Source organism: Catharus ustulatus, chromosome 13 (genome assembly GCF_009819885.2).
Source record: "Catharus ustulatus isolate bCatUst1 chromosome 13, bCatUst1.pri.v2, whole genome shotgun sequence".
Taxonomy (NCBI): domain Eukaryota; kingdom Metazoa; phylum Chordata; class Aves; order Passeriformes; family Turdidae; genus Catharus; species Catharus ustulatus.
The window spans coordinates 17,267,843-17,293,352 of record NC_046233.1 but is presented as its reverse complement, the minus strand read 5'-3'; the positions used below and the strand labels follow the sequence as shown (position 1 = coordinate 17,293,352).

The window sequence follows — 25,510 nt, the reverse complement described above, 5'->3', positions numbered from 1 at the left end:
ACTTGGTCAGGGGAAAAACCTGCCAGCTCATAGAAGCTGCACTTGCTAAAGCTGCTCTCCTTGAGCCTCTGTTGTAAGCAGGGAAGGAAAGCTCGGTGCAAATTTCCTGGCTGCTTTTGAGTGGTTTGGAACACTGATGGTGCTGACTCGAGGAGTTGCAGCCTCGGGCAGGGATGACCATCTCCTGTGCCTGTGTGAGTGCCTGTGTCACAAACCAAACATAACCCACGTGTTGTCTCCTTGCAGCCGACAGCTCCGATAATTCCGACCTGGAGGATGACATCATCCTGTCCCTGAATGAGTGAGGAGCGCCTGCGGGCCGGGGTGTGGCAGGAGGAGAGACCTCCCTTCCCAACAGAAGACCAGAGACCAAATTGGAAACTGACTCTGAGCACCCCAGCCCTGCTTTTCCTGGGAAAACCTGAGCATCTCCTGCCGATCCGCTCTGTTGGTTTGAGTCAGTTTGAGGCTCGGGGCTAAGTCTCAATAAAGAGACCTGGGGTTAGGCCTCATTTCTCTCTGCCTTTTTTTTTTCTTTTTTTTTTTTTTCTTGTTTTTTTGATTTTTCATTTTAGGCTGAGATGACTCTTCAAGGAAACTTCTGAAGATATTTCACAATATATTTTCTTTGTATAAAGTTCTTTCCTAAAGAACAGAAATAGTTTTATAAAAAAAAAAAAAAAAAAAAAAAAGGCAAGTGTTCTAGTAAAGAGGGGAGACCTTTGTATTCCTGTAGTACCTTGTTACCATGGGGTAGGTTGGGGAGAAAAATTGTTTAAAATGAAATGAAATTAAAATTTATGCAACTAAGTGAAATAAGAGGATCATGGTTTCTAATATTGTTGAGGAGTGAGAATATTTTTATTTTAAATATGATTTTATTTTTAAAAAAGAACTACAGGTGTTATACCTGCTAATGCACCAGTGTGTTCCAGATGCTTTTGTCCTCCAGGGAAGAGCCCCTGGAGTGTTTGCTAATGTCGATTTGCGCTGTGGTACCAGCTGTAGTGGGAGGCTGAAATCCTGGCTGGGCCTCGTCAGAGCCTGGTATTCCTGAAGACATGGGAATCTGGGATTGAAGTTTGAGCCCTTTTTCTCCTCTCTGCCCTTTGTGGTTCAAGTTTTTTAATCTTTCTCTTTCTTTCTTTTTTTCTTTCTTTTTCCCTCTTGTCTTCTGTGTGGAAACTACAAATTGAAGGCCTTTTTCTTTAATGTAAAGTGTATTTATTAAAAAATGAAATACAAATCCTGTCTGTGTGTATGGCTGTGAATTGTAGCCATGCAAAAGCAGTGCTCCATGTAAGAGCCAGCCAGGTGTAGCTGGAATCGGACTGCAGTAAGGAAAGGAAACACAAAAAGAACCACAAAGGAAACAACAAAAAAAGGATTTGGGAGCACAGCATGGCCATGGCACAGCAGCTGTGGGTTCCAGGCTGGCAGCCTGGAATTCTCAAGGCATCCTCACCACAGTGAGTGGGAGCTGTATGATGCCACTGGTGCTGTGGTTGTGTGGGGAGGTGCTCTGGAGTGTACTTTGTGGTTCAGGCAGGGAATTCTGCATCTCCTGGGCTGTGCCAGGAGCTGGGAGCAGCACCAGCTTCCTCCTGTGGTTTGGCATTGCCCAGGCTGCCCTGTGGCTGTCAGGTGCTCCTGTGGGGGCAGGACAAGAGGCCCTGCCCTCAGAACAGGAGGAAGAAACAGCAGTGGATTGTTTGACTTCCCAGTGCAGACCCAGCTGCACAGCCTGGACCTGTGCTGTTTATTCCCAGGTGTTCAGATAATACCCATTCACCTTTTAACCCTTTCTCTGTTTTGGCCGCTTTCAGAATAGGGTTTGAGGCGGAACAGGGAACTGGAGCCTTCCCCCTCCTTGACACTACAACCAGTTTTCCACCAAGAACTGCTCATTTCAACTAAGGCTCAAGGTCTTACTGCTTGAAGAGGAAGGATTTCCTTTTGACCTGAAAGAAGGGATAGCTCTTTTTTTCTTTCCAGCATTGCATCTTACCAGGCATTTGCATTGCACTTACCCAGGGCTGCTTGTTAATAATTAAAAAGAAAGGTTCTGCTGCAACTTACAAGGGATAGTTGTACCCTAGGCAGACAATAAAGATGAACAAGTGACTACTGCAGCATTTAAGATCAGCAGTTGGAGCACCATTCTGATTAAATGAGGGGACTGAAAATCAGATATGCCACCCAACAGCTGTGGAAGTAGCCTCTGCCTTACCAGAAACCATCCCACCCAACTTCACCATAGAAAAATGTGCAGCTCAGGAGGAGAAAAAAAATGAAGCATGTACTCAGCTACTACTCCCTGGGAGATGCAGTGCCAGATGTGCATATCTTGTTCTGGCATTAAACTTGAGCTGTCATTGGCTGCATTTGCTGCTGCTTTGGGCTGCCTGTTTTGGAGAAGTTTACCAGCTAGTTTTGTGAGACAGAACCAAAACACCTGCAGTGGACCTCCTGTGTATGCATTTGACCTGAACCTGAGGTGCTGTGAGTATATGAGCCTCCCTCCCCTCCACACCTGCCCTAATTCCACTGAACAGAGTCAAAGGGAGTGGGTTTGGGCCTTACCCTGTGAGGAAGGAGGCAGGACCTGCAGGTCACCCCCAGCCCCTGTCCTGGGCAGACCTGGCCTATCTGAACTTAAAATAGACACCTGGGGAAGCTGCCTGCACCCCATGCTACTGCCTTAGTTCTGGGGATCTCATTGCAGAGTTCTGGGGAACAGGTGACTGCACCAACCAGGGTGCAAAGTGGAGTTTTGAACTGGGGACTAGCAGGAATTATTTTGTTTTTGTTAGGCCACAATTCTGTAGCTGCTTGGGATGGGGAGAATTCTCAGCATTTGGAAAATCACCTGCCATCCTGGCATTATGATTTAATCTATTTAAAAGCATGTTGCTTGGAAAGAATCCTATAATCTTCTGCAATACTCAGAGCACGTGGCTGATGTGGTGTTATACAGAATTTCTTCTATGCAGCAGTTACAGACCCTGGCTTAGGGGATAGAAGGAGATTTAAATGTCCTGCCAGCTGGCTACAACATACTCCTACCTCTTCACCAGAGGAGAGCAGGGACGATGCTGTTCCCTCCCACCATGTGAGCAGATGAGCCCAGCACAGCCTGTGCCCTCCTGTCAGCATTGTCCTCATTGCATGGGGACCTGAGTACCTGCTTGGCCCTTTTGGTGTACTGTAACACCCTTCCATGGAGCACAGCCTGTGGAATGCCCTGCCAGCACCCTGGGAGGGAGCAGCAATCCCTGCAGGGCTGGGGTTAAAAAACCTCCCACAGGCCAAGGCTGGGAGAGCAGGGTACAAACCTCACCAAGTGTAGCTAAGGGTAATGACTCAGGCTCCTCTGCACTGGTCAGAGCAAGTCCTGGGCTAGCCCTCATCCCTGTTTCAGTAGGAAAGACAGCCACCAGCTGCTGTTAAAGAGGCCTTGAAGGCAGAATATTTGCTGAATGGGTGCTTAGAAAAAAACATGGGGTACCTCAGGCTAAGCACAAACTCTATCAGACCAGCCCATCCATCATCTCACACCCTGTTCCCCCTTTGAGTTTCAGATCACCCCCGAGGACCCAGACACCATTACCCTGCCATGATCACCCTACTGTCCCAGTGTATTGGGCTGAAAGGCACCATCCTCCCAAAACAATCCCCAGCACTACCTTACCCAGCACCTTCCAGCATCACTGAGGGGCTCAGGCCTCCCCCATCTTCTGCCCAGAGCTGCTGCCCATCCCAGTTTAAGGCCCAAGTCTTTGATGCTGTAAGAGTCACATGCACAGTTATTTTGCTGTAACTGCCAACCCTTTTTCAGGCCTGTTTCTCTTGGAATCTGCCTGGATGCCTCTGTGAAGGGAGAGGATGGTGGACATGGGTCCAGGATGGGTCCTTTGGCCATGGCACAGTCTGTTAAAGCCATGGTGTGGCCAGCTGGGGAGAATGACAGGCTCAGGTCATCTTGTCAGATGGATGCTGCTGCTTCTCTCCCATGTGTTTTTTCTGTAACTCTCCAACCTCTCCTTTACACCTGTTCATTTTGGTAGGAAGGAGATTTTGTTGGTCCCACATGCTTACAACCTCCCTGGGAACAGAAATCCCATCATTCAAATCTCACCCAACCCTTGTCTTCTAAACAGCCCCACACTATTATTTACTTATTTCACAAGGAAAGTAGGAGATGGGGGAGGGTGGTTGGCTGTTCCTTGGCTTTGCCAGCAAACATTTGCAGCTTTTATAATTTGCTGATTTTTTTTCCTTCCCCTTCCTAACATTCACACACCATAATACACACAAGGCACAGCACCCCGAACTGCAGCTCCCTCCCACCGCCAGCCAGGCGGGCATTTGTTTTGCCACCACCTCACTGCCTCAAGCTGCCCGGACACCTCCAAGGCAGGAAACTCCCACCAAAGCCTCTAATCGCTCAAGGACCGAGGGGTATTTAATATCACTTGGTTTCAGATAACACTGAACCGTTACAATTGTTGACATTTGGCACCGTGCGCGTTACCAGCAGCACCGGGGACTCGGGCACGGGGGTGGAGCCGGTGTCCCTACAACCGTGTGAAACAGGGGCAGGGCAGTGCCACCAGCGCAGTGCCACCAGTGCAGTGCCACCAGTGCAATACCGCAGGAGCAGTGCCACCAGTGCAGTGCCACCAGTGCAATGCCGCAGGAGCAGTGCCACCAGGGCAGTGCCACCAGGGCAGTGCCACCAGCGCAGCCTGGCTGCTGCAGGCAGTGGAGCTGCTCCTCTGCTCCCACAGCACATTCCCGAGCCCTGCTGTTCCCAGTGGAGCATTCAGCTCCTCTCTGATCCGTGTCTTCACGGAAGATACATCAAGTGAAATGCAACCCCCCCAACTCCAACAAACCAACCCACACTTGTTGATATTAATGACCCATCATCAGCTGATGATGTTCCTACAGCTGCAGGGTTAAAAAGTGAAAAGTAATCATTAGACTGAGTCATGCTCCCTGCTAAGCAGGTCGTGACACCAATCATACCTAAGAGGAGTTTTAGAAGGGCTTTTGGCAACCCTCAGCAAGTGAGTTGCTGGGTCACAGAGATTGGTGTGAGATAAATCTGATTCTCCCACGAATTTGTTCACTTGCTTACCATGAGAACAAAAAAATACCTGCAAATCTAAAGAAACTTTAAAAGGTAGCATTTTTAATCCCACACAATTTTCTGTAAGTCTCCTAAAATCTACAGGCATCGTTTTTAAAAATAAAAATATCCCCAAACAGAACAGTGTGGATTTTAACTCCAACTTGGACTTGTTACCACATCCTTATGTTGCTGAGCACCCAGAGGGTCTGGCCTCCCAACCATCTACCTCACACCACTGACAGCAAAGATGATGGATCCACCCTGTTCTAGAGCTCAGATTTTGATCTCCAGTGGTTCCTCTGTTACAGGTCATCTGTGGTAACAGAACACATTCTCAACCAGACAGGTTTTTGTGAGCCTGCAAATAAATTTAAACTTTAGGAAAAAAAATAGCCATTTATCTTTCAATAAAGGATTCCAGGTAGTACAACATGATTGACTGCAAATGGGCATCTCCAGCTCACCAAACACCTTGACTTGTCCACATCTAATATGGGCACAAGAGGGTTCCCCTTAAATATTTTTTTTCTTCTGCTTGTTTTGCCTTTTATAAAAATTGGGAATGTCAAGTCTTTTTTGTTTTATCCAAGAACTTCTATGACTGAGACATGTGCCAGGTAGTCTCAAATCTCACTAACTTGAACACAGCATCCACTCCTTAGTAGCAAACTTTTTGCCAACTATCAACTAATTTTTTGGTGCTTACAAGAAACACTTTTATTCTTGATCAGGATTTGCTTCCTTGGTAGCTGGCTTCCTGGGAAGCTTCTATTCTCAAATAGAGACTCAACAGCAAAGCATCCAGACTCAAATTTACAAAATAAAAAACAAACAGGACAAAAAAAATAGAGAACCAACCTTTCAGTCTCTGATACAGCAGAAAGAACCTCCCTTCCCCTCCCACCTCGAAGGACACATAAAGATGAAGGAGGTGCTCAAGGTTGGGATCTGAGACCTGGGCTGGGGCCTTGCCTGGCCTGGTTGCTCCTGCAGCACAGGGAGCTCACCCTTCCTGGGCCGAAGAACTCGGATACCGCACAAGTTTAGAAATCCATCAGTGAACAAGGCTTTACTGACAACTTTTCATACAGTTAAAAAATAAAAATACAGAACAACAGCGGACAGTGTCACATATTAAAAACGAATAAAATGGGCTCTATTTAAAATTTTAATAGATATTATAGGTATTAAAATTAATTAGAAACTAAAAATCTTACCACTTTGGTCAAGGTGTTTTGAGCCTCAACCAAAATGATCAGCCTTAAAAACAACTGGGCTGTGTGACACACAAAGAAAACATGGATTTTGAAAAGACAGTGTGGGCTAGGCAGTGTCTTTGACTATAACTATCACCATATGTTCTTCTTCTAACTTCCCCAATGTCCTTAGTGCTGACTGGAGGTACTGCTGAGAGAACTCGCAAGGAGGGAACGCGTAAAGCATGCCTGTGCTGTCCCTGCCCTTCGCCCCTCCCACGGGCAGGCTGATAACCCCAGCAGCCTGCTTCTGTTTCAAGTAGGAGACCAGATTCCTGAGAAGCCGTCGCTGCAAGCCAGGCTCTACCACAGGGAAGGTCCCCTCGGCCCCTGCCCCTGCTGGGGCAGACTGGGTGGCCAGGAGCACAGCGTAGCCGTTGGGGCTGCCTTGTTTGATGCGCCGGGTGACTTCATCCAGCTTGGGCTGGTCCAGCCGAAGTCTCTGAGCGATTTTGAGCTGCGTCAGCTTCCCGCCAGATGAATGGTCTTTGAGGAGTCCGTTGATGACACCCAGGTCTCCCTCCAGGATGTGCATAGAGGTGGGGAAGCAGCTGTTTTTTAGCACAAGAAGCCCATTCCAAGCAAGTTGCAGTGTCTGAGCATATTCTGATAAATTCTTTAGCTTTTTGGTCTCAGATTTTGGCTCCTCGTGAGTTTTTGATTCCGATTCACCAGTTCGATGATTGCGTTCGCTGTCCCTTTTTTTGGGCTGGGGAGCATCGGCTGGCTCGCGATGGGGTTTCTCCTCGGCCGCGTGACGATTGTTCTGGAGGGAGTTGCTCTGCTCTTTCTCGGCTCCGGGTTCTGTAGTGTGATTCTCCTTGCGAGCCCTGTCAGGGCTGCGGTCTAGAGCTGGCCCACTGGCCTTTGTCCTGCTTCTGTCCTCGTAAGGCGAGTGAGTAGTCCTCCCACGGTCACTGGAAAGGCTCCGGCGTCTCCGCCTCTCTTCCCACGGTTTGGGCACGCTGCGGTCACCGTCGCTGCCCCAGCGCTCCCCGCTCCGGCTGCGCATGGACCGGCTGTAGCTCTCCAGGTTGTTCCTGCGTTCGGCGTTTTTGGCAGGGCTGGCCCAGTCTGCCTCCACAAAGCTCCTGTCTCTGTCCGAGTACAGGAGATGCGGAGGAGTCCTATCCCGCACCCTCAAGTCTTGCTCCAGGCTCCGGTGCCGGCTGTACCCATCAGCCAGCAGCTCGTAGTGCACAGGGAGCGGCGCGGGCTGGTACTGCTGCGGGTATCTCGTCTCTTCTGCTTTGGCAAAATCCACTCGGAGCCTCCTCTCCGGTCCGCCCAAAGGAAAGCCCCTCATCTGCGCGCAGGCGGCCTGGGCAGCGTCCAGGCTCTCGTACTGGATGTAAGCGAAGCTGTCGCCTTTCACATAGTCAATAGTCCTGATGCTGCCAAAGCGGTCGAACTCCCTGGCCAGGGCGGCCAGGGAAGTGCTGGGGCCAAGGCCCCCCACCCACAGCCGGGTGGTGGGGTTGGCTTTCCCATAGCCGATTTTGATGGGGTTCCTACCCACAACACGGCCCGACATGGCCACCTTGGCCCGGTGAGCCATGTCCAAGTTCTGGAACTTGAGGAAGGCGTAAGCACCGCCCTGGCCACGTGCGGGGCGCTTGATCACCACCTCCTCGATGATGCCGTACTTCTCGAAGGCGCGCCTCAGCTCCACCTCTGACACGTTGTGGTCTAGGTTGCCGATGAAGAGGTTGCGGGTGGCTCTCTGGTCATCCTCCGGCATCAGGTCTTCCTCGGCCACGATGGGGTAACTGTACGGGCGGCCGCGCTCGTCGTACAGCCCGTAGTAATCCAGGGCCCGCTCCCGCTCCCGGGAGAGCCCGATGGCGGCCGCTTCCAGCGCGAAGGCGGCAGCGGCAGCGTGGCGGGGCCGAGGCTCCCGCAGCAAGGGGCTGGTGACCGGCGACAGAGAGCGCTGCTTGTACTGGTAGGCGCTGTGCAGGGGCGGCAGGTACCCCAGGGGCTCCGGGGAGGGCGCGGGGGGCGGCGTGCGGCTGCGCCGGCCCCCGCGCAGGTACACGGGCTCCACCTTGAGCGGTCGGTCGTAGAGGAGCAGCTGCCGGGCCCGGGCGTGCCGGCGGGCGTCGCGGGCGTCCCCGGGGTGTCGGAAGTTCACGTAGGCGACGCGGCCGAGCTCAGGCGTGTGGGAGAGCTTGACACTGATGTCCCCGGCGCCCCCACCCGCGAAGCGCTGGAAGAGGCGGAACAGCCCGTCCTCCAGCAGCTGGTCGGGCAGGGCCGCGCTCAGCCCGCTCACCAGCAGCGTCTTGTACTCGCAGGAGCCGGGCGGCTCCCCGGCCAGCCCGGCCGAGCCCCCGAGCGGCGCCAGCAGCAGCGAGGGCGCGGCGCCCGGCGGCGGCCCGGCCAGCAGCAGCGACGGGGCTACCACGGCGCCCGGCAGCGCCTTGGCCTTGGGCACGCCGAGCGCCCGGGACGAGGAGGAGGAGGACGAGGGGGCGGCCTGGCTGCCGCCGCGGGCGCCCGAGACCGAGCCGCTCCCCGCCGGGCGGTGGTTCGAGTCGCCTCCGCCGCCGGCGCGCTCATCGCCGCGGTGGCTGCGGGAGCTAGAGCCGCCTCCACCGCTGCTGCTGCTGGTGGTGGTGCCGCCGCCGCCTCCGCCGCTGCCGCCGGGCGTGGACTTGTCCCGGCTGCTGCGGGAGGCGCCCGAGCTGCGGTGCGGGCCGCGCCGGCTGCTGCTCTCGCGGTCGCGGTCGCGGGGCCGCTTGGCGGCGGCGGCCGCACGTCCGCCCGCGGCCCCCGGCGGGCTCGAGTCGCGGTCGCTGCCGCGCTTCATCGCGCCGGGCCCGCGGCTCAGGAGGCGCCTCCGGCGGCCGCCGCCATCTTGGACAAAAGGGAGCGAAGGCGGCTCCGGCCGCCGCGCCGCGCGGGCCCTACGTCATCGCCTCGCGCGCTCCGCGCCGCAAGCCGGCGTCACGGGGCCGTGACGTCACACGGCGCTTCCCGCCGCCCGCGCGCGACGGCCGAGCGGCCAATTAGGACGAGCGGCGGAGCCCCGCCCCCCGGCGGGCTGAGGGGCGGGCGCGGGGCCGGTCCGCGCATGGAGCCCGGGCGGGAGGGACGGGGAAATGTTGCGACCCGGAGGGAGCGGGGTGTGGAGGGGGGTGTGTCCCGCAATCACGTCACACGGCACGGCTCCTCCCGGTACACACCGGCGAACTTTAATGAAAGTCCCGTACAAAGCGCGGGGCTAGCGTCGCCCCTCAGAGCCTCGAGGTCGCCCCTCACAGTCCCCTCGCAGCCCCGGTCTCGCCCCTCAGAGCCCCGGGATCGCCCCAGCGTCGCCCCGGTCTCGGCCCTCAGAGGTCTGTCCGGGCGCCGGCCGCCCTCGGCGCGTACTTGGGCATCAGTTCGTGGATCCTGCGGATGAAGTCGGACTTCTCGGCACAGCCCTTGCACACCTCGCCCCAGTCATCCAGGATCCGCCGCAGCTCCTTGACGCGCAGCTTGCGCAGGTCGGCGGTGCTGAGGTCGATCTGCTTGTCTGCGGGGAGAGCAGAGGGCACTCAGACATGCCCGGTGGGCGGGGAAGCCAAAACCCAAGAAGGAGAGAGGTGCCGGGGGTGGAAGGAACGTCTGAGTTAGGTTTTGGACAGCAGATAAGGGTCCTAATGCTAAAACTTATTAGAAGACAGAGAGCTTGGTTGCAGTTTAGATGCAGGAGCTCCACAATAGCCCTGAAAGCCCCTTTATTACAGGAGCAGCAACACTTCTCTTCCACTGGATAAAAGAAATGTAGCAGAGTGATTTCAAGGAAAAGATAAGAAAGTGCCAACAACAAAAAGCTTTTCAGAAAGCAACACGACCTTAGTAGGAGAAATGAAAAGAATAAAGATCCACAATCCAAGGGGTGTCTCCAGAGGGTGTAAGGGCAGCGACAAGGGAAAGCAGAAAGGAGGCATTTCTATGCCTGTTTTTTGTATTCGTCTTTTCAGGAAGAGGAGTCATCTAGGAACATGAGAGTTCAAGGAAGGTGATACAAAACAGAGTGGAATGCTCAGAGGAGACACCAGAGGAGGTGAGAAAGCATTTATCACCTCGCTGCTGGGAACAGGACAGCAGCTGGGACTGCAGAGCTGAGCCAAGGGCCTGAGCCCTGTCACAGTAACACACCTGCCTGCTGCCAGGACAGGCTGTACCACACAGCCTCCCAAACACAACATTCCAAACACAACATTCCAAACAGCAGTGTGAGCACAGCACTGCTGCTACAGCTGGGAGTTATTTCAGGGCTGATCAGAGTCCCCACAGAAGCCAAGGGTTAGCGGCCAACAGTCTTACCTAAACATCTCCATAGAACTCTCTAGGATGTTCATGGAGAGCAACCAGGTTGTGCAACCTAAGTAGGCTACAGAACTCAGGACTGAGTAGTTTTAGGATTGCTTCACCCCCAGTGATCCACACCCCAGCAAACCATGGGCACTTCCTCTTGTGCAGGCAACTCACCGTATTTTAGTTCGCAGATCTGACTGTCTTTCTTCTTTAGCTTCTCACAGATCTTTTCCACAGGGATGTGGTGACTCATGGGCTTTGATACCTCATTAATGATTTTGGTGGCTGCATCACTTGTGGCCCCAACATAATAGCACTAGAGGGAAGAAAAGAGTGAAGTGGGGATGCATGGAAAAAAACCTTCTAAAAGCAGTTTTCTATCCCTATCCTCATCTGGTTTTGCAGCTGGATGTTTACTGTTACAGAACCTCCCCAGGGGACTACTAGAGCTGGGCAAAAGGAGCCTAACAGCCCGGAATACTGAGCAGGTGTTTTCCATTGCACTGATTTCACAGCTGCTGAGGCTGGTGGTCTTGTTTCTTAACTTCATAAAAATTGAACAGGATTAGGAATAAAGTGTTTTTCATTCAAAGAGCCTCTCTGCAGTGTTTCCCCTCTGCATATCAGATGATACCTCTGTAGTTCTCTGAGAAGAGTTCAGGGCCTTTTGACTCACAAATTGCCTCTGGTTTTAGTTAGGGCAATTTTGTTTTCCTTTATTTAAATTTCAGTTAAACAGCCAAAGAATATAAATATTTTAACAAACTTAGCACCCCAAATACCATTTAAGGGACAGGGAAGCCCTACAGCAAACAAAGGCTTTGTAATCTCCAGTGCTTCAGTAACAGAGAGATGCCAGCCAGTCCAATTACTGTTGACAGGGTGGTGATTTTTTTCCTTTTTTTTTAAAGGTAAAGAGATTGAATTCCTCAACTCTTCTCTTATAAAAAATATAGGACCAACTGTGGCCACAGAGCCAGCAAAAGCAGCCCTTGGGAAGCCACATCATACAAAACTCAGTTTCCCCTCAGTTTCTGCCTCATATGCAGGAGGCAAATATTACTGAGTGCCCCTACTTACCAGCCGGTTCTCTTTGCCCTTTGCCTCTTTGCAGGATTTCAAGAGCTCCTTTTCAATACTGGAAGGTGTGAATTCAACGTCGTTGTCCTTTAGACTCTGGTAGAACCTTCCAAGGAATGTGATACACACTGGAAGGGAAGATGGATGGAGTTATCAACCAGAGCAGTAATCTCATGGGAGCTCTTAGTGGACACTTGTAGAGAAATGGAATCGGGAGTGTGGATAACAGAACTTTTCTGAACTTCACCCATGTTCAGAATGTCATTCAGAGCACATGTGAATCAACAACATGCCCTGGTACTTTTGGTGGGTTTGTGAGAATCTGAGAAATGAGATCCAGGGGCCTCTGTACACTGTCCTGAGTGAGCACAGGCTCACATCATGGATATAAAACCACACCCATGTAAAAATGTAAATTTAAAGTTGTCTTGCTGCTTTGGGAAGCAACTTGTAAGAACATGGGTGTCAAACCCAGTGCTGATAGAAAACCAACTCTGTACATAATCCTCTGAGACTCCCCGTGTGCTGACTTCAGTAACAGGGTATCACTGATTACCAGGCCACTCCGGTTGAAATTACTTCCAAGAGAAAAAGAAGTGCTAGGTCCATGAGGCACCTTTCCCCTTCTTTCATTTCCACAAGTTTCTGATGCAGTTTCAGATGCAAAGAGGGAAGACTCTTAGACATAACACAACTCCCACAAGTGCAGCTGCAGTTGAGAGGACAGATCCAGGTTCCTGCCTGTGGGAAGGGCTGCACAACTCGGTCACTGCTCCTTCCCTTGGCAGCAGTCACTCCGCACGTGCTCCAAAGTGCAGCATTCCCGTGTGTGGCCGGGAAGGAGGGCAGACAGCCTGTGGGATGATTGAGGGACACCCCGAGTGTCAGATTTTGGTCATCCTGCTGCTCACAACTCATCTGTGGATATCAGCATCACCCGGATGGAGCACTCTGCAGACCCCTCAATCCCTGCTCAGCACCTGGGGACTCTCACGCCTTCCTGCGCAAGACAAGTGCCAGGAACATTCAGCCTCCAAGGAGCAAGTATGAGTTGCGACTTTTGTGGGATTTGTTTGCCCCAACAGGAAGGGCCTGGTAAATATTATTGTCATTAGCAACTCGTGTTCAGCTCAGAACACAACGCATGGCACAGTAATTGGGCAGGACAGGAAATGGATATGGCCATCACCGAACTGAGCAGAAATATACTCTTATTATGTTAAAACTAGAACTAGTTATAAGATGGGCCATTTTGGAAAACATTTTTTGTATGCATATAGCACCCTTATTTACCTCCCACCAGTCTATCCTCAGCCACGGACACACTGATGTCCACTGTTAGGAAATGAAGACCTCAGGAAGAAAAGTGACACTGACAGCCACTGTAAGATAGAAATACATTTCAAGTCCAGTGCTGCCCCAGCAGTGGGAAGTTTTGATTTACGGGATTCCCTCCCCTCATTCTGTCTTACTGTAGAGGAGGGATGTTAGTATCCCAGACTTCCAACCAGCTACTAGAGTCCCACCTCAAATTCTTCTTGCTTCGCTTGGGGAATCTGTTCAGTTCACGGCACAGGAACAGCTTAATTTGCTGCGCAGCTCAACAGGTTCCACCCCTGAGACGTTTGTATTTCCGTGGTACACAAAGGGCCCGACTTGATTTGGATCAGCTGCTCACGGCTCCTGGCTGCGCGCACTGAGAGGACTCCGAGCCCTCCGTGAACCTAATACTGTGATGACTAACGGGAGTCCCGGCGAGGTCCGGCTGAGTAACCTTACTCGAGTTCTGCCCTGCTCACCGTCACCCGGCCGGGACAGCCGGCGGGGAGCGCTGCCCGCCACTGCCGAGCTGCGACACTGCTCATCTCCCGGCCTGGAGATGGTCCGGTCTCCCGGAGTCGTTGCTCCTCTTTCCCGGGGGGACTCTACACGGACCCCGTGGAGAGAGACCGGCAACTTCCCGACAGATGCAGTACCCTCGGAAGGGAGATCCCGTCCCCGGCGCGGGGCACGGCTGGAAGCCCCGCCCCGCCTGCCCCGCGGGCCGCCCGGCATCGCCCCGGCTCCGGACAACCCGAGCACCGCCCCAGCACCGATCGCCTGCGAGCGGCGCCCGGCCCGGCCCGGCCGCACTTAGGCAGACTTGGGAGACTTTTCCTGCCGCTGGAGGCAGCGCTCCCGCCGGCCCGGCCCAGCCCCGGCGGCCGGGCTATCACTCGGGGCTGTCACAGTCCCAGGGCTGCTCCGCGTCCCGGCCCCACAGCCCGGCGAACGGGCCAGACTGCGGGAGACGGCGGCGAGAAGCGGCCTCCCCCTGCCGTGCCCGCGGGCCGGGCCCGTCCGCACTCACCCTCGCAGTCCCCTTCGCGCAGCGCTCGGCCACCGGCCGGCAGCAGGAGCAGGGCCAGCGCCGCGCAAAGCCCGTGGGCCGCCCGCATCCCGCCTCGCCCGGCAGCGCCCGCCGCACCGGCACCACCGGCACAACCACCCCACGCCGGCTGCCCCCGCCGCCGCCGCCCCATTGGCCCGCTCCCCGCCCGGCCGCCACGCTCTCCGCTCCCATTGGCCGCGCCGCCGCCTCCACGAGAGAGTTGGCGGCCGCTGATTGGGGGAGGCGGCGGAGCGCCGGCGCGAGGCGCGGGGCCCCGCCCCCTCCGCTGCCATCTTTGTTAAGGGAAGGGCGCTCGCCAGCCCTCCCTGAGGCGGCCGCCATCTTGGAAAGGGGCAGATCCTCACACCTGTGGGCGGGCGGGGCCGCTCCGGGCTCTGCCCTGCCCGCGTGTCCCGGCTGTGGCGGGGCGGTGTGGGGACCGGAAGGTGAAGCTGAGGTGTCGTTCGAGGCCCCTGAGTAGCGTGGAGTTGACGGGGCTGAGGAGCCGCGTAGGCCGGCGGCTCGTGGGATGGGTGTCCCGTGAGGGGGGGAGCGGCAGGGACGGGCTCGGTGCCAGCACGGGCACAGCCCCTCACGGGTGGCTCTGGGCGCACCCGGTGAGGTACGAGCCCATGATGATTCTGTTCCAAAAGCCCTCACAGTTTGTGCTGCTAACTGCCTTCAACAACCACCAACAATGAGTTTATAGCTGAAATCCCCTTGAAGTTGGGAGAGGAGCACACGCCTGCTGAGAGCTCCTTGTGCAGCTTTACGTGTAACTCTGTATCCTGGGGTATCACTGCAGTGAAAGAAGCGGGAGGCGAAGTCACACAGCCCTGTTGTACAACAAGGGAGCTCCCCTGCAGTTCCGTGGGCTTCTTGCACAGGCACTTTACCTTTTTTTTTTTTTTTTAATCCATGGTGAGGTTTGGGGGGCTCTGTTTGTTCCACCACCCTCTAGGTTCTGTCTCTCTGGAGCATTAGGGATTTGTCCTGGGTGAAACCTTGGTGGGGAGAGCTTGAGCTGGTCCTCGTTGTTTCTTCCTGGTATCCAGTCTTTGTCGGTGTGAAGCCATTCCTTCGTGTCCTTATCACTCCAGGGCTTTGTCCAAAGCCCCTCTCCTGCTCTCTTGGAACCCCTTTAGGCATCGGAAGGTGCTCCAAGGTCTGCCTGGAACCTTCTCTGCTCTGCTCAGCCAGCCGGTTGAGTGGGCAGGAGAGTTAATTTGGCTCGGTGGATCTGTGGGGACTGGAGTCGTTGGGAAGAGCAGGTAAGTGGAGGATGTTCCTGGCAGCTGCGGGGGCTGGGGCTGTGCTGGCTCTGCTCTCTGAGAACACAAATCTCTCACAGCCATGGGGGGATGAAGGGGCTCAACCTTGGGTGTTGGGCTGCTAGGACAAAGAAGTGAGTTCTGTCAGGGTGGAGGGGAAACAGTTTGGGAAAAGGTAATGCAAGTACTGCTGTGCATGAATGCTGAAGAGAAGATGAAGTGCAATAGATCTGCTATTTAAAATTTGGGTTTAATTTATGTGGGGTTGACACTAAAGCCCATCAAAAGGGACGAGTGGTGTGTGAATTTTCTTTTAAGACACCTGAGCTCAGAGCTCTGCCTTGTGAACTATCTGTGTTTGTGTCCGTGGCTTGTTAAGAATCATCTACAAATTTATGCATAAGGGTGTAGAAGGCTGAATCTTTCATCTGCCAGGTTAGAGTAATTTCTAGAGGTTTAATTTCTCTTATCAGCTTTGTAATGAAATTCATACTGAGTTGGACAAGTCATATATTGAAATTGTGCTGAAGTTTTCTTATTTAGATAAGAAGTATTTGGATATGGGATTTAGATTTCAATCTGACTAGTGGCAGCTTAAATAAAGTATTGGACTTGCACTGAAAAAAAATTGTTCTGTTGGTTTTAACAGAAACTAGAGTACTTTCAAAACTCTTGTTTAAAGCTGAGGGCTTCACACATCTTTTGTTGTGCCAAAAGACAGTCTTTATCTCCTGTGCTTGGTTAATAAATAGTTTTTATCTGAATAAAAAATACTTAACTAAGGTTTAATAAGCTGGCTTAGAAACAATCTCAAAGGGTCTGATTGAAGACAGAGTGGAATGCAAGTCCTGGGAGGAGTGGCTGAGGGTACCAGGGTGTTCAGGCTGGAAGTCTTACCACTTTCTACAGCTGCCTGAAAGGTTGTAGCCAGGTGTGGGTCAGCCTTTTCTTCTAGGGAATCATGACAGGAGAAGAGGAAATGGCCTCAAGATGTGCCATGGAAGGTTCAGGTTGGATATTGGGAAAAATTTCTTCACTAAAAGGATGGTTCAGCCCCAGAACAGGCTGCCCAGGGAAATGGTAGAGTCAGCATCCCTAGAAGTGCTCAAAAACCAAGTGGACATGGTACTTCACAATATGGCTTAGAGGGCAGAGTGGTATTTGGTTAAAGGTCAGACTTGGTGATCTTGGAGGTCTTTTCCAACCTGAATGATTCTATGATTCTATTCTATGATTGACACAGACTTCTCCAGGCATCAGGTGAACATTTTAGCTGAGCCACAGGTTGAGACTTCAGATGCACTGAAGTACTGTGTTAGTTTCTCTTCTCAGTATTTCTGTGTGGGGTGTGCAAAGGGTGCCTTGGCAATCCATGTACATCCTGGGGCCAGCTGAAGAGTCAGACTTGCTGCTAAATGTCTTTTGAGACAGGTTTCAGAAGTTGTTTTGTTGGTTTGTCAAGACATTGAGTTATTCTGCCTCGTGTACAATGACCTGGTTTATTAGTGGTAATGGAAGAAAATTTGAGACCAGGAGCCTGTAGAAGTCACCATAGCTCTGAATTCCCAAATCCTGTGTTCCTACATGTCTTAACTATTCTTTCACATCTATTATGTTAAAATGATCAGTATTTAAGTACTATTGCAATAAAAGTGTAGCAATCTTTTAGGCAGTGAGATAGTGGTGATAAGGAAGCTGCACCCAGCCACTCCAGAGCTGTCCTAGTGGAGAGCTTTGTCTCTGACAGTACTGCCCCAGTATTGCCTGGGGCTGTTGCAAGTGCCATGTCCATCTTCCTGACTGGACCAGAAGGGGCTGCACCTGCTGCTTGCTTCTACAAGTTGATATGAAATAACTCTGTCAGCTAAAAGAGGGAAGGCATTCCCTCACCACACACAAAGTCCTTTTGGTTGCCCCCATTTTTCTCATTCACACAAAGGTGGGAAGTGAGGGCTGTTCCTTGTCTCTTGTGAAGGTTTGGAGCAGCCTGAGGACAGCCCTGCCTCGAGGACAGCAATGACCATACAGCTGTACTGTTTTAATATCAGGTATTAATCTTTAATTCCACATCACAGCAGTCGAGTGAATGGGTAAGGGAAAGGAGCCCAAAACAAACGGCAGATATTTACATCTAAAATTCACACCACTTATTTGTTGGTTCTGGAAACATGCTATCACAATATATACAATGAAGTACCTTTAGGACACTTGTACAAATTATTTTTTTTCTTTTGAATCTGATTTCCATTATAGATAAGATAGCTGTTTTCATTTTATTTTAAACATGAATACACAAAAGAGAAGTGGTTAGAGGTTTTTGCCTTTTTTTTTTTTTTTTTTTTTTAAATAAGCACAGAATGCCAGAGGTTAAAAACACATTTACAGGGCAGAATACCAGTCAGACATCACAATCTATACATTTTTTGCTCAATTTCCTGTACAAATACACAGCATTCAAATGGGGGTATTTACAAAGAAGCATGACCAGAGGATATTTTAAATATCACATAATTTGTTTCCCAAAGGCTCTTGCTCTCTCCAGCCTCCCCAGTTTTGGCTGATACTCCACAGAAGGGATATGCAATATCCCTTACCTAAAAAAGGGTAAGTAAGCTAAAAACCAAACAGAGGGAAATATGAAAAAGGATCTGAGTCCTGCATACAGCAATAAAACCAACCCAGGTATTGGGGGAAAAAAAAGTAGGATTCAGAGAAATTGTTTTAATTGCTTTTCTTCTACCACTGTAGCTCCTTCTCAATTTTGTTTCAGATGGGGCCAGCAGGTACATGGATGATGGAGAGATTTATAGCAGAATTCCACCAATTTTTCTCAGGAATGCACATGCTATTTCGTTATGGAGAGAAAACCCAATGAAGGCAAGTACACTGAGGTCTGAATTAGAGTTAGGTATAGAATGTCAAGGTCCTCTTCAGAACATCCTGTTGCTGTGGTTTATACAAGGAATCTTCAAATCCTGTTGGGAAGTGCAACAACTGCTGTTGCTTCCACCTATACTCCAGGACTGAGCTTGATGTTATACTATGCTAAAAGACACCTCACCCTACAGAGAAATAGTAGTTCCAGGCAATATTAGTTCCAAGATTCACAAAATCTTAATAATAGTCTTTCTATCTTCTGCTCCCTTTAAGGCAAACACTGAAAAGGGAGACAGAATACTTGGTAGATATCAGAAAAATAACACAAATTTGACTCCAGAGAGACTTAAATTTGGCAAATTCAGCAATTTATTCCACCCTTTATGTGGACCTGCCATAAATTAGGTATTTGTATACATCACCTGATTGATCTTCCAACTCTTGCAAATACACAGGAATGCCAGACTCCCCAAATGGACTCACTGCTGTTGTACCAGGTCTACAATCAGAGCAGGATGATGCATTTTCAGAGACTGATTAGAGCTCTGGTGGGCAGGTTTTCCAGCTGCCTGGGACTCAGTTCCATGGTAATTGCATTCTTGGTTCTGCAGAGTTTTATTTGCAAGACCTGCTGGTTTTTCACATTGAGGAAGCTCGGTAAGTCACTACATTTACTACTTTTAGTCTTGCTGCCAGGAAAAAAAAAAAGGAAACCAGGGCAAGGGAGATGGAATTAAAACTTCATTCTTTCAAGAACTTCACTGGAAGAGTCTCAGTGGGATTGGAGGATAGCATATGTGAAAACATTTCACCCTTTTCTAAGGAATTACCTTGACTTACCTTTACTGAAAACATCAGTTGTTTTCCTACCTTTGTTCTATACCAGAGATCCAGCTTGGTTTGTTAACACTGAAGACTGTCCTAGCATTGGAAAGCTCTCCTTCCTGCTGAAGATGAAACATCCACTATGGGCCAGAATTTATTATCGTTGTTTAAATTGTGAAGGATATAATGATTACAAGCAGCCTGTGTTAGTAACAAAATAGAGGAAGCAAGAGAGACTTTGTTCCAGCCAAATAGGCCATTTAAGAAACAAATCCATAACTTAGTAGTTCTGCATGGGCTAGAGCTTGAGAAAGAAAACAAATCCTCTTAAAGTCCCCTTCATACAACTGCTGAGTCCTGACTTTATACAGCCAGACCATCTTTAGCCAGTTCAGAAACCATGTACTCTGCCCAGTCACTGTATTTAGAGGTAGTGCTAAAGGTGACCTGTAAAAGATTTATTATAATCCTTTTTTGCTTCTTTATGCTGTTTTTAGCAGGAGAAACTGAGCAGTTAGGCAAGAATTCAAGATGTATGTTGAGTGCTGTTCCTCTTTCTGGCACTAATTTATAAGGTGGAGGTCTTATTTGAATGTGCTTCAGATTTTTCAGTGGTAGGAAAGAGGGAGGGCTGTTCCCATCCTACGGAGTGTGCTTTGCAGTCTGCAGGTGAAAGGGTTCTAAATGTATGTGGATGTGGCAAGGGGAAGAAAGGTGGATTGTTTATCTAAAAACATTACATATTTGATACTATTTTGATTGAAAATTTCTCCAAAAGTATGAAAACAGGAGTAAAAGGTTTCTTAGGACCAAGATCTTTTCTTTGTAAAGAACAGTATTACCCACAGATTTTTTTTTCCTGAACTGTGCAAGTACTGATTAAAAGGCATGTTTTTGGTTCATAGACCTCTACTGTCTTCAGCTCTGCACAGTTCTGTTTGTGTGGTGTAGCTTGGTGTCCCCCCACTATTCTTCAGCCCTTTCTTGAGCTTATCAATAAAAAACTTGGGATTAGGAAAGGCTGTATTGCTGCCTGAGGAGAAAAGGAAAAAGAAACTAACCTTCCAGAAGAGAGAAGCAGCAGCTCTTACTACACATTCTAAAGAAGCAAAAGAGGAAACAAACTTGTTCTTTACAGGTTGCCTTTAAGGTCCCTGACTGTGGGGTGTACACTTGATACCGGGCATTGCTCGAGTCTTGGTGTTTTCTGTCTGCTCTGAGAGATGGGAGATTTTTTCTGCACACCAGCTGCAATGAGTTGTTGGGAGGGACTGAGGATGGAATGAATCTCAGCTCCTGGGTGATGGAAGTGGGTGAGAATTATGATGTTCAGCCCTGAGGCAAGGATTGTTGGATATGATGCATTTAAGCCACCTTTTCTTTACTGGCTGGGTCATCAACCAGCTTGTGGCATGAGAAACTCAATTTGGTTGGTTTTGTTTTAATCTGGAATAGAAATGCTGGTGTCAACAGCCTGCCCAAAGCTGGGCATGGGAAAGGCCTACAATGAGGTTGTAGCTCCATTAGCCACCAACCTCCTCATTCTGTAGCACAGATGAATAACACGATTCCCATGAGAAAGCAGGTTGGCTTAACCAGTGAAAGCAAAATTTAAGAAATGAAACAGTACATAAAAAACAAAGGAGGCAGAGTTTGTCGGAAACGATATCTTGGAGATCAGTGCATCAGCACTGCTTAGATTGCCTCAGCACCTATGAACCAATGCAGGGAGATCACTGCACAGATATGTACAATCCTGCTCTCAAAAGAGCCAATTTCTTCTTAGAATTGCCATCTTTCCACTGCCTGCAGCTCATGCACCTTCCAGCCTGACAGTTCATAGAATCCCTGATTTCAGCAATGAGCTTTCAATTCTGTACAGCAAAGAAATATGTCCCTAGTGCAACTGCTTCTACTATGTGCGTCTCAGAACTGGGAGGAAAGCAGGTTCAAAATCAACTTGCCACATTCCCCCCGTTTTCCCCTCCACTTAAAATTGTATTTTTCAGCTTCTGCAAGTCTCTATGGCTCGTATGCCGTATGATGTGGTTAAGAAACTGCAGAAGGAATAAACTGTCCACTGCACAGAAAGTTAAAAAACATAACGGAAAGGTGTAAAAAGAAATTAAAAAGGAAAGCAGCAACCTGCCATGCTGGCCCAATCGCTTTTGTGGGCTTCAGACGTAACCGTGCGGCAGTAGAAAATCGGTTTGCTGTTCTCCGAGTCCTGCTCTCTCTCTGTTGTATCCACACCTGGAATGCCAATGCCAGCTGGGTACCAGGAGCTGTCCCTACTGCTCGCTGATGCCGTGCTCCCACGCCACCCTGGCCTGCTCCTCCTTCCCACCACTCACTGGTTGGGACACTTTACGATGCAACGGGCGGTGTTTGTCATCATCTTCAATGATCATCCCCTCCTCGTTCTCCATGTTTGGCAGCCGGGAGTGGTAAGGTTTGGGGGGTAAAGCAGGAGGGTCCATGGCGTCCTGAGGAATGACTCCAGATGGAGCAGAGTGGCTTCGGCATGGCTGCGATTTGAGCGACTCCAGGACATCAGGCTCAGAGAGACTGTACCTGACAGGGAGGTAGGGTGTCTCTAGATCTTCATCAGTGTTCCAGGCCTGGCTGGGCACAGAATCCATGGTGTCTGTGCGAGGAGGTGGTTCAGAAGAATGTCCAAAATTGCTCTCGCTCAAGGAAGAGACACCACTGCTGGCACTGCCAGATAAAGTGGAGTTACTGCCATCTAGACCAGACTGTGGACTGGTGGGCGATGCAGGGATAGGATGAAGAGGGGACTGTTTGGAGAGAAACAAAACCAGGTTAAAATTGGAAGATGAAGCAATGCTGCATCTTGTGTGTTGATCACCATTTCAGCTACTGACAGTGTTGTTACAATGGCGCGGTTCCATTTGTGTTCAGAATGTCAAGGATTATTGGTTTACATGTATGGAAGTACCACTTGTGGGCAGACAAGTGCACTCAACAACACCAGAGCTGTTAGAGAAACAGCAGCTGAGGTGATGATTGGGGTGCTGAAATCACGGCATATGGTGCAAAAAAGGAAAAGGGAAGAACCTACAACCCGTGGGTTATTTCTATAGCATTCAGCTGTGGAATAGGTTAAGAGCTTTCAGTGGGTTTTCTCATCTGCAAGTTCCTACCATGTTAAAAATAGTGTATCTGCATTCAGAAGTGCCTGGTGGGAGCAGAGAAGGGGGGGATCCCTTTCAGGAGCCCATTGTTGTCCCACATCCCTCTCTGCTCTCCTGCCATTACCTTGCGCAACGTTCGTGCGGGCAGTGCTGGAGGAGCATCACTGAGCTGGTGGTGGAAGGCATCAAAGTGCAGTGAGTAGTGTCCTGGAATGAGACATGGGTCAGAAATGCAGACTTGTGCTGTTTCATTGCAGCCACAGAGCTGTAATACCAGCTAGCAGGTCCAAATGCTGCTAACTCCAGCCTAGGGCTGCCTGTCTGATGGATACTGCAGAGTGCATCTGTCACACACACAGGCTGCTAAGCACAAATACAGTGCAGAGGGAGATTTTTCACTGCTCATGGCAAGGCAGGCTCTTAAACAATGAACATTTGAAGTTTCATTTAATAACTTTGTAAGCTTAAATGACTGCTGAAGTTGGTCACTGATAAGAAGCTACACCAAACTTCAGCACTCTCACACTTAATTCTAGTCCCAAAGCACTCACAAGTACACATTGCTTAAGGACTGCAAGAATTTGAAGATCTGGAAAAAAAACCTGAAAACCTAGCAGACCAGGAAAGCCTATAGGGTTTTTGTTTCTGGTTGTTTTTACAGGGGTGGGAAGGCTATAGTCAGTTTTAGGTGCTCTGGATCAGTTGTGTGTGACTGCAGGCATTGGCAGCAGGCCTGCTGGGCACGTCCTTACCATGGGGCAGGCTTCGGGGAGGCACTGGTGGCGCCAGGATGCTCCCAGCGTGGGCAGACAGGAATGGCAGCGCCTCTCGGCTCCCGCTGTCCAGGCTCCAGCTACTGGGTGCTGCTGGCACAGCTGGAGGATTGAAACACATGTAACTTGGCTGATGGGACAGGGAGTTTGTGGGGCCAGCACTGGCTCTCCAGTGTGCTCTTCAGCAGCAGAGACAGAGTCCAGGGACTCAGTGAATGGCAGGATTGACAGCACAGAAAGGCTACAGAGTGTTAAGTTTAGAGATGCTCTGTTAGGGAAGTGAGAGTTAGGTGATGGCAGGGTTAGTCTGCCCAGCTCCCCTCCATCCCTGGGCTCATTTCTAGCAAATCTGAAGAGCAGTAGGACTCTAGCAGGTTTTTTTGCAAATAATCAGTGTAGAGGTAAAAATGAAATCCCACTAATGGAACGGTGACTGGATCATAGGGGTGAGTTCTGCTTGGTGGGGAGTGGTGACAAGGGAGCATGGCAAAACCCTCTGGAAACACAGGACAGCCTGTGGCTGCACTGCAGGCTCAGAGAGGACTGAATAAAGGACATGAAGGAAATAATATCTCAGTCTGTTTCAATCTTGCAAAATAAAAGATTTCAAAGCTCTAATTTACTAAGCTACAGAATTGATCAAGAATTTTGATGACAAAAATATGTAAGACAATAGTTTGGCCTCCTTGTGTTACAGAGTGTCCTGAAGAGATCAAGTCTTTGTGAATCAGAAGTATCTCTATACTTCATTTAACAGAGAGTAAATATTATCTTCATGGACTTGGTTTTTCATAGAAATAAAAGCTGCTTCTTGACATGAACATGAACCTTTTTCAAAATCTTAAGAATTCTGTCAACCTTGAACATTACTAAAATGCACCTTCCCTCTTTCCTTCCAAAGACTTGATTTATTCTTTGAAGAGACATGCAATAATTGTATGTTTATTTAAAAACAAATAAGGAACTGCAATTTCTTCAGATTAGCCAAGAGAGGGAAAAAATAATTAATTGAGCCTGTTAAAGGAAACTGAGATAAAAATAGCTTCTTCCATCTTCAGTTTGCAAAATGGAAGCCTGGAGAAATAAACATGGAGTTTGACATCTGAAGAGGATTTCTCCTAAATTAAAATGCCTGCAGCCATTTTTGGTGCATTTCTTTCTAAAATGACTTTGAAAGGTTTCTCCTTTTTTTTTCCTTTGTCTCCCTAGTTCATGAGTTAGCGTGAGTATGGGTTCCCTGGGGCCTAAAATTCCCTAAAGTAAAAATGATCACAAAGTGACAGCTTCATAAGACAGAACAAACTCCATACAAATATAAAAGTAAATGTTTGGTTTATTTAAAAGACAGACTCTCAGCCTGAGAACCTGAGAAAGGCATATGAAGAAGATACTAAGAATCTTGTCAGAGAGCAGGTTCAAACCAGGGCCTACCTCTCTATACAAGTAGTGTGGCTCCAGATGGATTTTCCCTTTACACATGCCAGAGTGCTCTAATCTGCACTACTGCAATTGGTGTCAAAGGGCTAAAACACAGGGACAAGATGCACAGCAGTGCCAGCCTTGCTTATCTCTGCTGCCGTGTCCCAGCATCAAATGAAAAGGGCAGAAAAGTTGATTTGCTTGGCCTGTAAAGCTATTGCTGTGCTTGTTGTTTTGGACTTTTTTTAAACACCCAGAATGGTACCCCAGTGAAAAATCCATTTATGCTTGCTCAGTGTTCACTCATTCACAGCTTTGAGTATTTAGGAGTGCTGGAAGAAGGTGAGATGATTTTAAAGAATGGCTGCTGCCTGTTAATACGAGTATTTTAGTCAAAATGCTTCAGGGAAGAACCAAAGCAGAGAGCTGCCTGTGCTGTGACTTAGCCCATGGCTCTCTCTGTGACTGTTCAGTGGCTCAGTGGCCAAGTTTAATTAGTGGGGCAGCTGCATTTGAACCATTCTGCCCTGGGCAACTGATGTCACTAATGTCACTGGGAATTACTGAGCACAACTTCTGACAGGGCTAGGAAGAGGTAGGGGTTAGTAGGGCCCTGACTGCTCACAAAATCCAGGCCAGATGGCATCCCAGCTACATGGAATGGTGAGGGTTCAGGCCTGCCAAGAGCACCTGTAACTGCATTTTGCCACCAGCCAGGCACAAGAGCTGGGATTTCTGCCACACCATCCCCACTGAACATCACCTGTGTCTTTTGTGACTTCTTAAAAATTCTGTCTTTGATCTCTCGGCACTGAATACCACACTCCTGCACAAGATCATCCACAGATACAAATTCAAGTATTTTTTCCTAGACAGACAATAAATAGGTATCTACCTTCATTTCCCAGATCTTTCTCCTGTCCAATACAAAGATCTCACCATCTCTGTCATATGTTTGGTTCAAATTAGCATGGCTAAGCTGGAGCTCTTAATCCCTCACTCTCCAGTCTTAACTCTCTTGTCATCACTCATTATTGT

The 25,510-nt window shown here is 49.8% G+C and overlaps 4 protein-coding genes across 13 annotated transcripts in view; 1 reads left to right on the top strand and 3 right to left on the bottom strand.

Moving 5' to 3' along the window:
* DCAF1 (DDB1 and CUL4 associated factor 1) overlaps positions 1 to 1,246 on the top strand; it is a 48,046-nt gene extending 46,800 nt beyond the window's left edge. Inside the window, exon 24 of the mRNA XM_033071542.2 lies at positions 247 to 1,246. Within this exon, the coding sequence (XP_032927433.1) occupies positions 247 to 305 (59 nt within the window). The 3' untranslated portion in view covers positions 306 to 1,246. The remainder of the gene's footprint in view (positions 1 to 246) is intronic.
* A 3,929-nt stretch (positions 1,247 to 5,175) lies between these two features.
* On the bottom strand, positions 5,176 to 9,205 carry RBM15B (RNA binding motif protein 15B). The gene has a single exon (XM_033071974.2). It carries the CDS (start codon positions 9,203 to 9,205, stop codon positions 6,461 to 6,463), a length of 2,745 nt encoding a protein of 914 aa, XP_032927865.1. The 3' UTR covers positions 5,176 to 6,460.
* Positions 9,206 to 9,568: 363 nt separating this feature from the next.
* Positions 9,569 to 14,293, bottom strand: MANF (mesencephalic astrocyte derived neurotrophic factor). The gene is made up of 4 exons (XM_033072015.2): positions 14,132 to 14,293; positions 11,782 to 11,909; positions 10,876 to 11,017; positions 9,569 to 9,913 (listed from the first exon to the last, which is right to left on the bottom strand). Exons 1-4 carry the CDS (start codon positions 14,217 to 14,219, stop codon positions 9,729 to 9,731), a joined length of 543 nt encoding a protein of 180 aa, XP_032927906.1. The 5' UTR covers positions 14,220 to 14,293; the 3' UTR covers positions 9,569 to 9,728.
* A 3,161-nt stretch (positions 14,294 to 17,454) lies between these two features.
* Positions 17,455 to 25,510, bottom strand: part of DOCK3 (dedicator of cytokinesis 3) — a 187,416-nt gene continuing 179,360 nt past the window's right edge. For 8 of the 10 annotated variants that reach the window (XM_033071720.1, XM_033071722.1, XM_033071727.1 and 5 more), the window contains 3 exons: positions 23,033 to 23,155; positions 22,405 to 22,487; positions 17,455 to 21,923 (listed from right to left, as the gene is read on the bottom strand). In XM_033071720.1, coding sequence (XP_032927611.1) covers positions 21,417 to 21,923; positions 22,405 to 22,487; positions 23,033 to 23,155 — 713 coding nt within the window. In that variant the 3' untranslated portion in view covers positions 17,455 to 21,416. The remainder of the gene's footprint in view (positions 21,924 to 22,404; positions 22,488 to 23,032; positions 23,156 to 25,510) is intronic. The other 2 variants (XM_033071726.1, XM_033071729.1) reach the window with 1 other exon arrangement.

What these genes read in the sequence shown, in the direction of transcription:
- RBM15B (XM_033071974.2), bottom strand. Translation starts at nt 9,205, where the DNA reads ATGAAGCGCGGCAGCGACCGCGACTCGAGCCCGCCGGGGGCCGCGGGC.
- MANF (XM_033072015.2), bottom strand. Translation starts at nt 14,219, where the DNA reads ATGCGGGCGGCCCACGGGCTTTGCGCGGCGCTGGCCCTGCTCCTGCTG. An exon ending in GCGCGAAGGGGACTGCGAGG is followed by an intron (nt 11,910 to 14,131) that starts GTGAGTGCGGAC and finishes CTTCCCTTCCAG; the next exon opens with TGTGTATCACATTCCTTGGA. An exon ending in GATCTGCGAACTAAAATACG is followed by an intron (nt 9,914 to 10,875) that starts GTGAGTTGCCTG and finishes CTCTCCCCGCAG; the next exon opens with ACAAGCAGATCGACCTCAGC.